Below are 17,356 nucleotides of genomic sequence, written 5' to 3'. Positions count from 1 at the left end.
GTGACAGTGGAGAGGAGTGGGGATGTGTTTGTCCCTATTCCCAGGCAGTTCTTCCTTGGCAGGTCAGCAGAGGTGCCCATTCATTCCCCACTTGCTGTGTGTCTTTCAACTTAGTTAAATCCACTCTCAGCAAAGCTAAACTGTTTGGGAAAAAGATTAAGCCAGACAGTTTGACTAATTGAAAATGAGGGAAATCCTCTGTGACTGTGAACACTGGGTGTGCTTTGTACTGTATTCTGCTTTTCTCTAAGCTAAATCATTCTTTTCTCTGTGTGTATATCTACAGATAAAGTAGATTAACTTGTTGTAATCTTAGCTACTGTTTTAATAAGGCAAAGGAACATTTTGTTACTGTTGATTCCTGGAGTCCTTGGAGAGGAAAAACTTCAGGAATACTTGGTAATAATTTTTAAGGGCAACCCACAGCCCTGATTTTTTGAAAATTAAGTTCCTGCCAAGGCCTGTATGCCATGAACGGAATTGGTCCATCAAAAACTCTCTGGAATGAAAGGAAAAGCAGGGACAAGACATGTTGGCATTGCTGGGATGGTTGACCACTGCCTGATAATTTAAAGTAGAGCTGAGAAACTGATGTTTCCCACAGAAAAATATATTTCCAACTGTGGTGAAAAGCTGAATTTCAGAAGTGCTGTTCCATCTGTTGCTGAGGGGGTCCCACTGTGCAGGTAACAGTCCAGTAAAAAAATTCAATAGGGAATTTGGAATCTTTTAGGAAGCACTTACATAGAGAAACATTCAACAGCACTAAATTAAAATACACATTTATGTGCCTCTTTATTCTTTGTGATTTGTACAACACTTTCTTATTCTTAAATAGGCTGGGTTAGATGAGTTCTTATTCTTCTCCTGCTTCCAAGCCCTTTCATTTTGTTTCTGCAATGAAGATGTAACAATTTATGACATCACATTAATATCCATGGCAACAGCCTGTAAAGTGAACAACATATTGCATTTGCATTGCAGAACCAGCAGTGAGGGAGACGGCTCCTGCTGAAATATGGATATGGGAAAGAACTCCAGCAGTGAGCACAGGGAATGCCTGGGAAGGGGAATTCTTTTGTAGTGGTCAAATGTGGTCAGTTGGCTCAAATTTTATAAAAGTGATCTTTAGAAGGAGTCCCAAGTGCAGAGGAGTCAGAAGTTGCAGTGCTTTTTTTTGATTGAATAGAAAGTTAAATCACAACTTTCTATTCCTGGGTGTTCCCTCTGGGAGCCTGCTCATCCCCAAAGGAATCCTGCTCAATTGTGTTCTTGTTTGCAGTAATTCTCACAGGAGAGATCTTTCAGAGCAGGTCTGGCTTCAAATTAATAATTGCTGTATATATGTTCAGCCTTAAAGATCATGAGAAAAGCTGAGTACTTGGTAGTCTCAGTCTGTAAAATCTTGTCGTTTAATTTATTGCTGTGTAGAATTCCAAGGACTCCTCTATTTCAGAACAGCTTTCCAGACCTCAGTAATTTGTTTCTTCCATTCCCAATGCCATGTTGTGTCTTCCTCATTATTTTTCCCTGTAATGCCTTCTGTTTTATAAACAGGAGTAAATAAACATGCTATTATAAATAAGAATGTGCTGCTGAAGAAATTGTTTTTCTGGCCCCATCTGAAAGAGCATCTGCAGTAGTCCCTGCCTAGAAAGGCAGGGATGGGGAGGCAGAGGGGTTGTTTTCCTACACTGAGCTTTTAGTACCTCTTTGGGGCAAGTATCTGTTCAGCCAGCAGAAGTAATGGACGTCAGGATTTTCAGGGATCTTCCAGAGCCTTTCCCAAGGGATCACACATTTGATCAGATTATTTTTCAAGGAAATTTCTCTTCTTTCAAAGGTGTTTCATATGGAGGGTTTTATTTTAAAAGGAGCACTTACATTGTCCCCACTCCAAACCTGCTCTCTCCTAATATGTTTATTATTGTATATGGTCGATTTTTTTTTCCCTGAAGTTTTATTTTTAGCCTGTGTGATCTTGGATCCTTTTCTTAATTGAAAAAGCAGCCCCTGGGTGAAGAGCCCAGACCAGGTCCCAGCCAGCTCCCTCTGCTGGCTTACTCAAAGGACAAAAATATATTTGAAAACCTGCTTAAAAACCTGCTTGACATTCTGCTGCCTCCAGTTCAGGCCTTTCACTGGCAGAGCTCAACACAGAACTGTTATTTTGCTTTTGCTTCCGTTCAAGTAGCAGAAAACTCCAGTAAACATTTGCTTACAAAAGAGCACGAAGTATTTTGGCATGTTTTATGGGGAGTAAAGAACAAACAAAATGGAAAAAATATGCTTGTTTTGTCTTTGAAGTCTGTTCTGCATTTTTATTCTATGCCTGTGGTTTTGGAGGGCTCCTGGCCTCTCTAAAAAGACATGGATATGAGGGAAAAGGTTCTCACTGGCACATTTATAAAAAGATACTTCATTTACACTGTTCTTCATACCTCAACTTAGGACGCATTTTCAGGGTTTTTTTTTTTATTTCCAAAAATGATTACAAAGCTGAGAGTATTTTCTTTTGAAAATATATTTTCCAAGTATTTTATTTACAAGCATCAGATCTGACCATAACCATTTTTGTGCTGATGTTGGTTATTGCTCATGCCTCACTCTCTGTTTCTGAAGAATATAAACCTTGTAGGCTGAAATTTATTTCCTAATTGATAAAAATCCTAAGCTGAAAGTCATGTTTGGAAAGACCTACAGGATCGTGTTATAGTTTGGATTGGAAGAGACCTTTGCTTAACTTTGCTACTCAAAAACCTGCCAGCAATATTAAATGTGGGTTTGCCTGCTGCTAACTCTTACTTTTGTATTTTTGGGGATTGTTGGTTGGGGTTTAGGTTTTTTGTGTCCTTCAGCTTTTGCTGCAGCAAGGTTTTAAGTACACAAATTGAAAAGTCAATTTTTCATTTATTCCTGCGTAAAATATAATGAATTCCAGCAGAGATGTAGGAAAACAAGTAGTAAAATAAGCCTTAAAACATTAGTTTGAAAGTATGTACAACCTAGAAAAATAATATATTTATTCACATATTTTCCTATTTTCAAACAGTAACATGAAGGAGGACTTATCTAACATGTTCCATGTATTATGGAATTAGAGTTGTAGTTCACACGTACAACCTTTGGCTATTTTGTGTGGGGAACATGATGTGTGTTCAACACCGGAAACTGCTCTAAAAATACTTCCTGTATCCCTTACTTATATCCAGGTCGTGTTTTCTCACAATATAGCATTACAAGTAAGTTAAGGAAAATAAGATTTTCTAATGAAATGGTTATTTCTATAACCATTAGGTTGGGGGAAAAAAAAGTAAGAAAATAGGAGCCTGGGGGCTGCAGGTAGTGATACCAAAAGCAAATGTGAACTGAGGAAAAATAAGCACAATTCTTCATTTTTATGCAGAAGGGTAAACTTAAATTTGAACTGATGGAAACCCAAATGTTTGCTTGGTTAAGTCAGCGTACAGCTGAGGTAGAAATACCAGCAGTTCTTGTTCCGCAGAGCAGAGCCCAGCTGGGTGGAAGCAGAGCTCCGGGGGCCTGGGGAGACTGGGCACGTTACACCCGGGATTTCTCCATGAATGTCTCCTTGGATGTGTTGGAGATCTCGTCTTTCCTCCAGCTGTCGTCCTGACATATCGATTAAAGACTGTGGCACGCAGCAGCCGTGAAGCAGCGAGGAATGCTGCCCGGGCTGCCTTGCTGAGGGATGAGGATGGAGACTCATGCCGGGGCCGGGGCCGTGCCCCTCGGGCCGGGGCCGCGCTGCCCTCCCGGGACGGCGGCGGGAAGCGGCCCCGTGGCGGTCACTGCGGGCTCGGCAGTGACTCGTGTGGCCCCGGTCCCCTTGGGCACGGCGGGGACTCGTGTCCATGTCCCCTTGGGCACGGCAGTGACTCGTGTGGCCCCGGTCCCCTTGGGCACGGCAGTGACTCGTGTCCATGTCCCCTTGGGCACGGCGGTGACTCGTGTCCATGTCCCCTTGGCCGAGGGAGCTCCTGGGATCGCCCTGGCGTGCCGCCGCAGCTCCCTGTGGGTGTGGATCACCGGGAGGCACGGCCAGAGGGCGGGGTGGGATTGGGAGTGGGAATGGGAACGGGAATGGGAACAGGAACGAGGCGGGACAGGACTGCAGAGTCTGAGCGGAATCGCCTGTCTGGAGCCGTGCGGGCGCTTGTGAGGCGAAGCCGTGTGGAAGGGCAGGGAGAGCGCAGGCCGGTGCCGCGCTCCGAACTGAGCTGCGCTCCAGCACTGACGTCCTGCATGCTTGGGAAGTGAGGGAAGACTCCGGGTTCCTTTCGCTTTCCAAGTAGGGATTAATAGGGACGGCATTTTTCCTCAGAACAAACCCTGTGTTACTCGGAGATGGCTGAACTCGCTCTGATTTCTCCGGAGAGGCTCGCTGCCCTGGTACATTCCGTTACCTCCAGCAGAGCTCTGGGAACCGGGAATGCAGACGGTGTCCCATCAGTGCTAGTTGTAAACACCAGTTGTGTTTAGAGAGGAAAAATACAAGTCCTCCTCATCGCATTGATGGTGCTGAGGAAGGTCTCCCTGCTGCACAGGCACTGCAGGAATTCCATATTCTTTGAACCTGGGGAGATCAAAAGGCAGAAGTGGGGGTTGCGGCTGATGTGTGGAATTGAGGGTCACGCTGGCTGCAAGGCCCAGGTGGTCACTGGAAATGGAAATGAAGAAAACTCGGGCCATTTGGAAGGGGAAAAAAGAGAGCAAATCAAGTTTGGAGAGTACAGATTGTTTCTGGGATTAGGAAAGCATAGTATACTTTTGAAAATTGTATTTTCCTTCAAATTTTTTGGGTTGCTTTTATTTTCTTCTTACAAACTACCTTTAATGTCTTTACTCCAAAGAGTTGAACACATAATGGAAAATGAAAAGTTCAGAAATGTGAGAGGAAATTCTAGAAACTCCAAGGAGTAAAGTTAAGAAAATACTTCTTTTCTACTGGTATCTTTAGCCTGGTACATTTTAGGAAATTATGGTGAAAATCTCCTCAAACCTTTAGTGCCTTTTCACTATGGTCAGGTTGTGCTTTTCATTTATAGGAAATACCTCTGCTAAGAAATATAAAGTGCATTGGAAATAAGCCTGCTTAACACAAACACATGGTGGGACAAATGAAGCAGCGTAGATCAGGGATTGGAGGGATTTTCTGGCATGCGAGAGCAGGTTTCCCATTGCATACAACTTCCTGCTTTGCTTTGGGAAACTGTGTAAACCACATAAAATTGTGCCTTATTTCTGTTCCTTTTACTCTTTCTAGTGATTGTAGAAAGCATTCAAAACAAAAACCACACGGCAAATCCATGGTTTGATTTGGAATCTGTCCTGTCTTGCAAGCAAGCAGCTCAGCTCTCTGCACAGCTCATCTGCATTCCTACAGAGAGAGCAGACTTGAGCTGTAATTGCACAGAAATACTCGTTCTGATTTCATAGATAATAATTTTGGTTAACCAAGCTGCTGAGAAACCTTCCCTGTGAAGATCTGGCTGTGTTGTGCTCCGGTGAAAGGCAGGAGAGGCCGTGTGGGAGCTCAGGAATGTGAGTGTGTGGGCCAGGGAGAGGATGTAACATTTAATGTATATTTTATAAAAAACAACTCTGTACCTACCGGGATTGGGGAAGCGATAAAAGTATTACTTTAAGTAGTGCTAACACAATCTAAGTGCAGATAGTTACCTACCATCTGTTTTTCAATAAATAGCTATTATGCTAATTTCTGTTTCAATGCGCAACAATTAAAGCCTCGGAGTATTCCTGTGATATTCAACAGCTGTTGCCTTTGAAGGTTTTATTTATCCTTCTGAAGTGCAACAATTTTAGTTTCATAGTCAACTCTGCTTGCAAGTGTTGGTTTTTATATCGAAAATTGCGGTGCATTGAGATGCAAACTCGGGCCGTGCCTGAGCAGCAATCTCCAGCCATGGTCTCCATTAATGTTCTGATTTTCCTGGAAGCTGTTAAGGATACCTTGGGAGGATATGGATTGGAAACGCTTCTGTGCCTGTCCAGTGAATATTCCCTGTGTTTGGAAATCGGAGAACACAAATGAATCATTCTGGGGAGCATTCACACTGTTTTGGTTCATTTTGTGATGAGCTGACTTGGGGAAGGGAGCCGAGATGGATTCTCAGGCCTGTACGAGTGAGCAGCACAATTTCCCTACGATCATAACCAGCACAAGGAAATTAGATCTCTAAGTGGGTTGAATCTGATTTAGTAATAAGTCAATTTAATCACTAATGACTTCAAACGCAGATTTTACAAGGTGATCAATGGCAGTATAGCAATGATCGATCAATGGTGTTGTCTTTAATTGGATTTTTATGGGTATAATATAGTTTTTCAGAATTAATGTACCATTGCATTGTGTTGTTACTCTCTTAACTCAATTTTTTAGGAGAAATGATGCTTCAAAATGCTCGTTGGTTTTTGAAATATTGTTTTAAGGGTATGCTAATAAAAATACAGATGAAAAATTAAATGCTTGCTTTTAGTAATTTTATGTCTGATTTTGTTGGAGTTGTTTAGCCATGTGTTTTTAAAACATTGAAAAAACCTCACATCCTTCATATTTCATGGCAACGAGGAGGCAAAATATCAAAGGCTAGGAAGGAGCATGTGCTGCTCTGAATGTGAATCTTGAGGAGCTGAGTAAGTCCCTGTCCTCAGCAGTTTGACATAGTAATCTTCCCTGGAAGTAATCTCCTTGTCCCATGTGTCCTGCTTTAATCTATCAGTATTTCTGCAGTGTGCAGCAAGAAATTGATTTTCAGTAATTTTAATGGCTGAATAACTGGTGCTGTCCCAGAGTGTTTTTTCATATTTGCAGTGGCCAATGTGGTAACTGAGGGCAGTGTTCTGGATAATGGGTTTCATTAGCTCTGATGCCTGAGGTAAAAAAGCAGTAGGTGGGAATAAAGCCTTGTTTTTGATGTCTAGACGTTCATTTCAGCTGTTGCTGCAATATGATACATTAAAAGGAAATATGTAACATAGCTCTGAGGAAATATGTATTCTTTGAAACTAATTCTGCTTTTAAACTGCACAAGGCAGTGTGACCTGAATTATTAAAATGTGGGTGGCTGGATTTCTTAAAGGTATAACTGTCTCTGCAGCGCCGACACAGCCTCGACTTGCCTCCTCTCCTTCCTTCCTATATTTCTTTTAAGTAAAATATGTCAGTTTGGCCACTGAAGCAGAACAGAGATCTTATTATCTTTCCAGTATCTCTGCTGGGAGACCTAAAATTATTGAAGTATTTGCTTTGATATTTTGCTGTGACTTCTCTCCTTGAAATTTTTATAATGGACCTTTTTTTTTTGAGAACATGGCTGGCTTCATAAAGATTGTTGGACACTTTGAAGACCTTAATATCTTTGACTTGAAAATAAAAAAGATCCTAAGCCAACTAATCTGCTCATTAATGTATGTTTAAATTATAAATTTCCCGTGTAAATCTAAATTATTGTAGTTGCCTTTCATTCTTTTAACATCTGATCTGCAAGAATAAACATAAAAATCAGCACAAACCTTTTACTCATTTTTTGAACCTGTGAAAACAAAATCTTAACAAATGTCTAAAAACTTTATATATGAATGTTGTTGATTAATTCCCATTCTGTTTGAACACCAGCAGTGAGATTAACACTTCCACTGTAATCCATTATAAGTGTCAGATACATGTTTTTCTTGTCCTGAATTTTCTGCTATTCTTGATTTTTTTTTTTTTTCTGAGAATCCAGGTTTTTAGAGACAGAATATTAGTAGACTTAGTGGTTTATTTTGGGAGATGATTTCATTAAAAAAAAAAAAAACCAAAACATAACTACAGGAAAGCAGTTGCTTCTTTTGGTGAGAAATGATGTGGTGAAGTTCTCCCTCTATTGCTGGGCAGTGAGAAGGGGATGAGCTGCCTGTTAAGGTAAAAGCTTCTCCCAGGTGTCATCGTTCTCCAGAGTGGACAGGAACTTGCATAGGGTACTTAACATACACAGAAATAGATGTATTTATACACAGAGCTATAGCTACATGTGTGCATAAACCTGGCCCAGTGGAGGAGCAGTCACCTGACAGATCACTCTGGTGAGGAGGAGCCTGGGCTCCTGGAGGTCCCGCAGCCTGACCCCTGCCAGGATGGCATTGCTGCAAACAGGGATCACATTAGCCATGGCTTTGTCTCCCCGTGGCCTGGCAAGCAGTGACCCGCAGTTTGTCCCCTCTGCTTTGCTGCCTCTCCAAACTCTTGACCGCTGCTCTGACTTCCATGGAGGAAACTTGTGCTCTGTTGTGCTTTCCCTCACTAAAACATTCCATCTGTCCTTGATTGTTCCCCTAGAAGTTCTGTTTGGAAGATGCCTTTCACACCTGTTGTTTGGTGTTGCATTTGTTGGGTCTAAAGAGAAATATTTCAACTGAAGTAAAGAAATGCCTCCAGGACAGGCCAGAGGTGTTCCCAAGTTTGGAACCTGCACAACACCTGTGTTCTGCTGGCTGTGCCTGGAAATGCTGTCAGGAGCATGGGAAAGCTGAGGGGGGGCTGGAGCTGAACGTTTTGAGTGTTAAAAGCCTTAGAAATCATCGTGTAGAGAGACAGAGACTATTTCCTAGGCTTCAATTTGCTATAAGAAATTTAAAATACTCTCCAAAATCTAAAGTCTAGTTAAATAATAAGTGTCAGGAGCTTTGGAATTTACAGGGATAGTCTAACTTCTAGTGTTTTGCCAAGCTTTTTTATTGGTCACCATATGCATCCTGAAGTTGTAACTTGCTCCAGTCATTTCAACACTTTTCTTGTGGAGACTGGATCAGGGAGCCAAAGAGCAGAGAGAAAGTTAAATGCTGCACTTCTAATTTTTCCTCCTCGTTTTTATGGCTTCAGACATATGTACATGCTCTTAATTGTAAGATGTACTTTTTAGTAGGATAAAGGAGCATTAGAGATAATTGCAGTAAGTATAGTGCTTTAATATAGCTGGGAATTAAAGGCATTATTTATTATAGGAAAATGGTTATGGCAATGTCTTATGATACACTTAGAGTTAAATTTAATAGGGAAGTAATTTTATTTCTATTTCATTTATAATTTATGTGAATTCTGTGTACTAAGAAAGACAGTTTGGAAAATTACAATATTGAGGGTTGATACCATTCCAGATTTTCCCCTTCTCCCTGTCCCACTGCTGCTCCTCAGCCAGTCTGACCTCATGGCACACTTCACCCTCGGGACTTGGCTGCAAGGTTAACATTGCTCTTCCCTGCTTTTCCTAGGATTTTGGACACCTTCCTCTCAACCATTTCCTCTGCTGAGTGCAGGACAGCCATGGATGTAGCTGTGGTGGTGGGTAGGGAGGGGGAGTGCTGCCAGTTTCCATTCCCTCATCCAATCCCTCCTGCTGGGATGTGTAGTGCTTTCATGTCTGGGATTGTGGAGGAATAACAGGCTGGGGTAGCCCAGGGAAACTGAGTAGGGAAAAAGAATACAGGTGATGTCCAGACACAAAAGAATTCTGGATTAAAATTATCCCAACTCTACAGAACATTACATTCCGTGTAGCAGTAAAGCAGCATGATCTGATCTGAATTCTTCTGAAATGGCATAATTATACTTGCAGAAAATAGTTCTGAGAGGTGATATAAGCTGTGACAGGGTCCCATTAGCCTGCTGTGTATACCTAGGAGTAGGTAGGGAGTTAGGATTGAGAACTTCAGAACTGGTGGTGGGAACTTTCCTTAAATTCAGACTTGATTCTTGTCTCCCCTATTTTGCATGAAGTTCCTGAAGCAGGGGCAGTACTGGCAGTACAGCCTAGGATAGGGTGGAACTGCACAAGAGCTCACTGCTGTGTAAGAGTGAATTTAGACTTTTACAGGTTCTGTCAACTTCATGATGTTGTCCAAAAATTTGATTTTTTAATTTAAATACTGAATTTTCATGCTGATGTGTTCTCTCATAGTGTAAGTAATCTGTAGCTTTTCATATATTTGAGGATTATGAAATTTTTAAGTGCAAGACTCGACCTGCCTTGCAGCTTCTGGGGCTTCAGTAATTCTGAGCTGTTGAGAATTTATACATTGATAGCTCTGACCATGCACGGGGGCTCTGAGTCTCTTAAGCACAGTGTTTTACCCATGAAAGCCGAGGCCTTGCCGAGTTCTGTGCAGTAAATAGCCGTGGCCCATTACATCCTCGGAGTCAGCGAGGGCTTGCAAGCATTAAAGGGCCTGCAGTGGTTTCTAAGGAAAAGCTCCTTGGCCGCTGCTTGTGCCCAGGGGCACAGGTCTGTGTCTCCATTCTCCCGGCAAGTCCTGTGCTGTCAGATAAGGTGATTTTAGGTACTAAAACCCGGCTTTTCCATTCTGCACGAAGAGAGAGGCTCTCTTACCAATATTAACATATCACAACATTGCACATGCAAAAAATATGCCTTTTCTTGTCTGAGTGTGTGAGTTACAGCTCCTGCAGAAGCAGCAGAACAGTGGCTCGAGGCTTTGAAGGCTCCTCACAATATTAGTATTTTCCATGGAGCACTAACTCCTCAGAAGCTTGCCTTTAAACATGCTTGTAAACTGTGCTGAGATAATCATCTCTGTGCCATAGACGCGCTGCTGGGAGGTCTCGTCCTGCAAATTGGCCAGGGAGGGGTGTGAAGTATTCAGAGCTTTTGAGGTGCAGTAGAATTTTATGTTTGCACTTTTAAAGATCTGCCGACTACTCCTGTGAAATTGAAATGACAGAACTCAGACAATTAAGGAATTCTTACTCCTTGAAAAAGTTGTTTTATCATCTGTTTTCACTCTGCGTTTTCTGGCTGAGTAAGATTTAGAATCTGGTACAGGCATACCAGAAATAGTGCTACTCCTGGTAGTTTTAGCACCCAAAGCCATGAGTAAGGACAGCAGATATTTCTGAGGGTTGTCTGTCCTTCAGGTGACTAATTCAGGCTGCATTCTACTCTGAGAGATAATTAGGCTTACTTTTTTAAACTCTGACATCTCTGCAGTTCAGTAGTGAGTCTGGAGTTTTTATTTTGGTATAAAATCTGCTGTGTATTGCTAAAACTGCAAGAGTTGAAGTCAGTACAATGGAGGAATTGCACTTGAGTGTGACTGCAGAAGTTCAGGGGAGTTGTTTCATGTTGTTTCAGTTATGTAAATTGATTTTACACCTTTAATGATTCACTTTGTTTCTTGATTGTCGGCATCTGTGGTTAAGTTTTAAAGGATCTCTCAGCAGTGGTGGCAAAGAATGATCGTGCATTCCTCACCCCTGTACTTGAATATGGAATGCTACAAACAAATGGGTTTGCTTTTATGCTTTTGTGTTTGCTTTTTTTCCCCTTTTTTTTAAATTCAAAGGCTGCGTCTTCAGCAAGTAAAGATTAAAGCTGCTTGGGTGATATAGGTAATAGTTGAAATAGTTTAATGAAACATGCTACTTTGAAAATTAAAGCTGTTGAATATATGTTTTGGATAAATGTTTGTATTTCCCTATTCTGAGCATATTGACATTTGTGTTTTTGTAGTGGTGGAAGAAGGATTCTGGGAGAATGGACTTTCCTATGAGTGTAGGACCCTGCTCTTCAAAGCAATTCATAATCTTCTGGAAAGGTAAGAAAAACTCTAGTGCTCTCAAATATTTCATTTTGAGAGCAATTATATTACTAAACTTAAACTGCTTTTTTTTTGAGTTAGACCTTGAATCCAAGAGAACAGGATAGAGATGAATCATTGACTCTGCTAATTTATCATAAAATGCTGTGCAAACGTATTAAACACTCATACAAACAATAACGTTGATACATGTTTCTGCTCGGATTTTTGCTAAAGAGCTGCTTTAAAAGCAAAGAAGGGGGAGTTTTCACCTTCTGGAAGTGCTTAGAGAGTGTAATTGTATCTGACCTTCAGTGCCTTGATGAGGTTAAATGATACATATCTTAAAAGCTCTTAACACTCTTCTCTCAATGATCCTGGCTACCTGAATGTTAAAATTTGACTACATTTGTGCACAGTATTCAGAGTGAAGCTTACCAGTTCCTTGCCCTGATGAGCCATATATATATTTTATATAAATATGACTTGACTGCAGAGTTATTCTGTAATTAGTTAATACACTAATGCCCTTTTTCTTCTTAATCCAGCTATCACCTTTTAAGATTACTGAAGATTATCTTGTTCTCCAGGCCCATTGACTGGCACATGGCATCTTGGGCTATATAATGTTATTCTTTCTGTTTCTGCAGTTCTTCAGGTCATCATCACCTTCCTGTATTACATCCTAGTTCTTACAAATTTGGATATCTTCTTACAATTAAATGTTATTAGACTAATTCCCACTTTCTCTGAGGTTCTAATAATAATAACAACAACAAAATAGAATGCACCTTTGTGTTGCAGTAATTTTGTAGAATGCAGCCTTGGATATTTTTTTCTTTCAGAAAATAAGCAAATGGAGAACACTTTCATCTTGTCTCATTTAATGTCCTGTTTGCTTTGATGTAGATTTATTGGTAATGAGGTTTGCATTATGTTCCTGAGGCTGTGTTTCCATGGGGTGACCGAGTTACCTGTGTGCAAATCCCCAGGTACAAGGATTAGTTGTTGTAGTCCCTGTTTTCTATCCCATCAGTCTCTTCAGGGTATTTTTTATAAAACTTGCAGGCTACTTAGAATGAATGAAAGTATAAAAATTAAATTCCAAGTCTAGAATGTTCATTAGTTCTTTTGCAGGTGTATAATAGAAAAAGGAAAATTAATTTAATATGTGTTTATTAATCTGTGATACCCAGCAAGCTGACTTTTAAATGTAACGTGGCTAATTTTATTCTTTGGACCTCTTTAAACTTGTGAAATAAATTTAATTTTTTTTAATATGTAACTTAATTGAAATCAGTTGGCAGAGTCAGCCGAACTGTTCTGTCCAGCTGTGACTGTAAAGTCTTTTTCTTCCAGCAGTAGCTGGTGAACACACCTCAGCTGTTTGCTGACAGCCTCAGTTCACGTCCTGATAAACTGAAACAATTCATGTTACGATAAGCTACGATTAATGTTGTGATAAGCTGATATGATGAATGTTGTGATAAGATGATATGATTCATGTCGTGATAAGCTGATATGATGAATGTTGTGATAAGATGATATGATTCATGTCGTGATAAGCTGATACAACTCCTGCTGCAGTCCCAGCCTTGGACACAAGCATCTTCTCGCTGCTCTGATGACTACAATTTTTACACTTACGTAGTTGAATTTAATTCAAGTTATTCACTTTTTATTTATTATTTTTTGATTGGTCTGCCGTACCAAATCTGAACTTAACATAATAATTACTTCATTTAAAATGATAGCAACATGTGTGCAGGCTTTATTAAATAGCACTTTAAACTTTTAAATCCTGTTTTTTACCCGGTGTTTAGGAAAAGCCCCATTACCAGCAGAAGGCTCATCGTTTCTGGTCCATCGGTGCCGGGTGGTGCCGGCGGTTGCGGTTTTGCAGGGTTTGGGGTTTATTTCGTGTTTATTTTGCTGGAGGCTGAGGGGGATCGGCCGCGGTGGGAAGGAAATGGCGGGAGGAGGAGCCGTGAGGGGGGAGCGGCTCCTCATGGAGGAGCCCGGGGGACCTGTGGGGACAACTTTTACCTAACCCTAGCAAAGGCAAGAAAAAGGGCCTTTACACAACTGATTGTGGTTTTTTTTTAATTTTTCTTTCCTTCTCCCCGCCTCCCTCCTTCCCCCCCCCCCCCCCCCCCCCCCCGTACCCACACTAATGCTGTTTATGTTAATTGGCAGTATAGAAAACATTACAAGATTCGAGAGATGAGTACTCAAAATATTATGGTGTCATTTCACAACGATTGGTGTACCCTTGGCAGGCCATTTTTTCATGGAAAAATCAGAAATACAGGAGGTCAGGCGCCACTGAAGCGCTGGAACAGCTGCACTGCTGAGGGAGGGATGGCCCAGCCCTGAGGGGGGAGAGAAGCCAGGACCTGCAGGGTGTTTCATGTCCTTATGTCATTAACTAACTGCTTTTTATGACCATATATTAGGTGGGTTTTGTGGTTTTTTTGGTCACAAGTCCATTGTTGCAGCTCACTGTGAAAGACTCGTTACCTTTAGTGCTTATACAGCAAAAATAACCATACTATCATTGACTGTCCACCCGGCTGCATGGCTGCTGCAGCATGGCTCTGATTTTATATGGGATTATTCCTTAAATAACCCGTGATTTAGTTTAGCATGGAGGGTTGACTGATTTTTAAGGACAAATCTTCCCATGAAGACTTTTCCTAGGAAAGCAGCATTAGCTTGAGGCAGTTAAACTTGCTGTGGTGAGACACAGCGATGTGGCATTGAAGTGTGTGTGATGGGAAGAGTTTATTACATTTTTTTGCTACTACAGATTATTTTCTTTAGGGATCTGATGTAAACTTCACAGACTTCCTTTTGTTTGTGTAAAACATGCTGGCACTGACAGACTCTCTGATAGCAAATATTTCCTAGGGAAATAGTTGCTGAAGCTTTTTTTCCCCACCTCTACTAATGTCTTTAGATCTCTGCTGCCTTAGCTTTCATAGTCAGTTTAAGATATTGGTTATTCAGCTGAAATGGATTATTTTTGCTTTAATTGAGAAAGTACTGGTAGAATTTTCTTCAGCTTTAACTTTAGAAAGTCCTGCCAAGTTTATACAGAAAAATTAGGAGCATATTAGTATTTACATTGTCAGTTGTCCATTTCCTGTGTCTTCTAGGTATGCTTTTGAAGTGTAGATCACACAGCTTTTTTGAACCTTGCAGAATGTACTTGCCCAGAAAGTTTCATGTGATTTTTAGGTTTTTTTCCCCTTTGTTTTGGCTAATCTCTAGCAGCTGCTATAGAAATAAACTATTGGAAAACTTAGAAGAGGGGAAAAATCCAATTCTTTCATCTGAATAAAAAATACTGAATAGATGTGAAATGTATGGGCAAGGCTTGCGTATTACTTGTAATGGTGTATAAACCACTAGCAACAAATAACCAGTTTTACAGAATTTTTGAAGCATATTATTTACCTTACTGAAAAATATGCCTTAATTATGATTTTCTGTGTGTGGTCCCTTGGGCAGCATGTTCAAGTACATGTTTAATGTATGAGGCATACTCAGGGTTGGCAAATTGCTCCTGTGATTCATCTGCACAGGTGGACCTGGAAAGGCACCAGGCACTCCCTCACTTGTCCATTTAAATTGCGTATTGATCACTTTGAGTCCTCACTGTTGGGGTTTTTTTTTTTAAGAAGAATATGCAGTTTCTAAAAAGAAACTGTGGACTTTCAAAGGGACCACAGAAAATGGAACTTATTGCTCTAATTTTGGTGATGTGGGAGTATATTTGATGAAGTAAGGTTTCTGACAGAGGAAGAAGTAATTGTGGGAGTTTCAGCACCTGAAATTATGCTGGGGATCATGTGAAGGGAAAATTTAATCCTTGTTAATATTCTCTTAATGCAATTTTCTATCATTCCTATACTGTACCATTTATGTGCCAAAATAAGGGAATGCGTATTCTTTATCATCTGAAATCTGAAAGACTGGATAGAAAAGAATCAGTACTAATGAATGGCTTTTGTTCAAGAAGAGGAGTGAGAAAAGTAGAATGAGGGATCAGTCAGCAAAAAGAGTAGCACAGAGTGGAAAAGATGGTGGCAATGGTGAGGGGAAAATGCATGTGTGAAGTTCAGCATCAGTGACAACATCATGACATGGGGCAGAGATTTTCTATGACTGATGTGGAAAAACAAAAAGTGGAACCCAAAACCTACAAACTTTCATTTCAGTCTGATTGAAATTCAGCTGCCTAATCCCTCAGAGTCACTGCATTCAAAGACTCCCTTTAATTACACTGTTAGATGTAACTAGTAATTGTTGCTGTAATTGTTTTCTAGATGCCTGATGGATAAAAGCTTCGTAAGAATTGGGAAATGGTTCATACGGCCCTACGACAAGGATGAGAAGCCAGTTAATAAAAGGTAAGGAGATCTCTGCATCAAGTCCTGCTCCTGTCAGTGTTGTGGATTGTGGGATGGTAATTGGATGCTGAATTTTGGTGGTAGTTTTCCCTCTTCTTTTGTCATGTAACAAGTAAAAACACAGACACCGGGTTCACGTCAGTAATACATAGAAAGCAATTAAGTAAGCTTTCAGACCTTGTTATGATAATTTAAGATAAGAAGGCGAGGTTGGTATTTATCCATTAGCTCCATAGAAATGTCACATTTATTAATATCTTTTGAGCAGCATCTGCCTTTTCCTCTCATTATACAACAGAATTGCAGGCAGTTATAACGAATTATTTTAATTTCTGGACACTAAACCCCAGCCTGACATTTTAAGCTGTAAAATAAGTCGTCTATAGATTTCCTGATTTATTTTCCTTAAAGATGCCACCCTCGATACATGGCTTTCCTTGCTCAGGCAGGCTGACTGATCAGACCTATAGGAGTGATTAATGTGCTTCTCCCACAGCAACACAGCCATGGAACAGGGGTAGCTGGCTCCACTGCTCACTATTTCCTCTTGAGCTCTAAAGGTTACAATGTTCTCAGATCTTCTGGTACTTGCATTTATAGTCATCCGCTAAACAAGTTCTGTCAAAAATAATCTGAGTTAAGCTGAAACACAGATTTTCTAACGGGAATCATTTTGACAGAACTGGGTTAGGAAGTGACTAAACACGCAGTTATGCTGGGAGATTTGAAGGTAATGAGCAGTGGAGATGAAGTGGGGTGGCAACTTCTTCATCCATCCAGCACAGCTGCAGTCACACAGCGTCTGATGGCAGGGTGGGGACAGGTGGAAATCACCCTGCACATCAGACCCGTCTTTTCCCTCTCATCGTGATCTCACTGCTAGGTTTACCTGCAGAAATCTTACAGTGCAATGCTACAAACCATTGGCTTCCTTCTGTAGCAAATTTGGTGCAAACCAGCTGCTTATAAACTTCATTTGGTTTTGAGAGAATTCAGGAACTGACCATGGATTTGTCTCCTTTCTAAAACCTGAAAGTGTTAACATAGCTTGGAGTTACCTGTTGTGTTACTGTTTACTTTGTGACTGACACTGTGTGTGTGTAACGTTTGATTTCACATCGATCTAATGGCAAGGAGCCATGGAAAGGTCCAGGATTTTCCATACCTTCCCCTGTCCTGGCTGTGCGTAACCACCTTTCTCCCTCGTGTTTTCCCTCCTGCTTTTCTGATCATACCAACATCAGCTTAATTTTCTGCAAGATTAATTCCCTTAAGTGACGTAAGTAGAGGTCAATTCTAGTTTCTGGAAAGGAGAGGCAGCTCCT

General features: G+C 40.8%; 1 protein-coding gene across 1 annotated transcript in view; it reads left to right on the top strand.

Moving 5' to 3' along the window:
• Window positions 1–17,356, top strand: part of MED13L (mediator complex subunit 13L) — a 186,665-nt gene that overhangs the window by 87,198 nt on the left and 82,111 nt on the right. Inside the window, exons 3-4 of the mRNA XM_059863897.1 lie at window positions 11,550–11,634; window positions 15,948–16,031. Of these exons, the coding sequence (XP_059719880.1) occupies window positions 11,550–11,634; window positions 15,948–16,031 (169 nt within the window). The remainder of the gene's footprint in view (window positions 1–11,549; window positions 11,635–15,947; window positions 16,032–17,356) is intronic.

The sequence above is a fragment of the Haemorhous mexicanus genome, chromosome 19, assembly GCF_027477595.1.
Source record: "Haemorhous mexicanus isolate bHaeMex1 chromosome 19, bHaeMex1.pri, whole genome shotgun sequence".
Classification (NCBI taxonomy): domain Eukaryota; kingdom Metazoa; phylum Chordata; class Aves; order Passeriformes; family Fringillidae; genus Haemorhous; species Haemorhous mexicanus.
The sequence above is the reverse complement of the archived record's forward strand: the minus strand, read 5'-3'. Positions and strand labels throughout refer to the sequence as shown.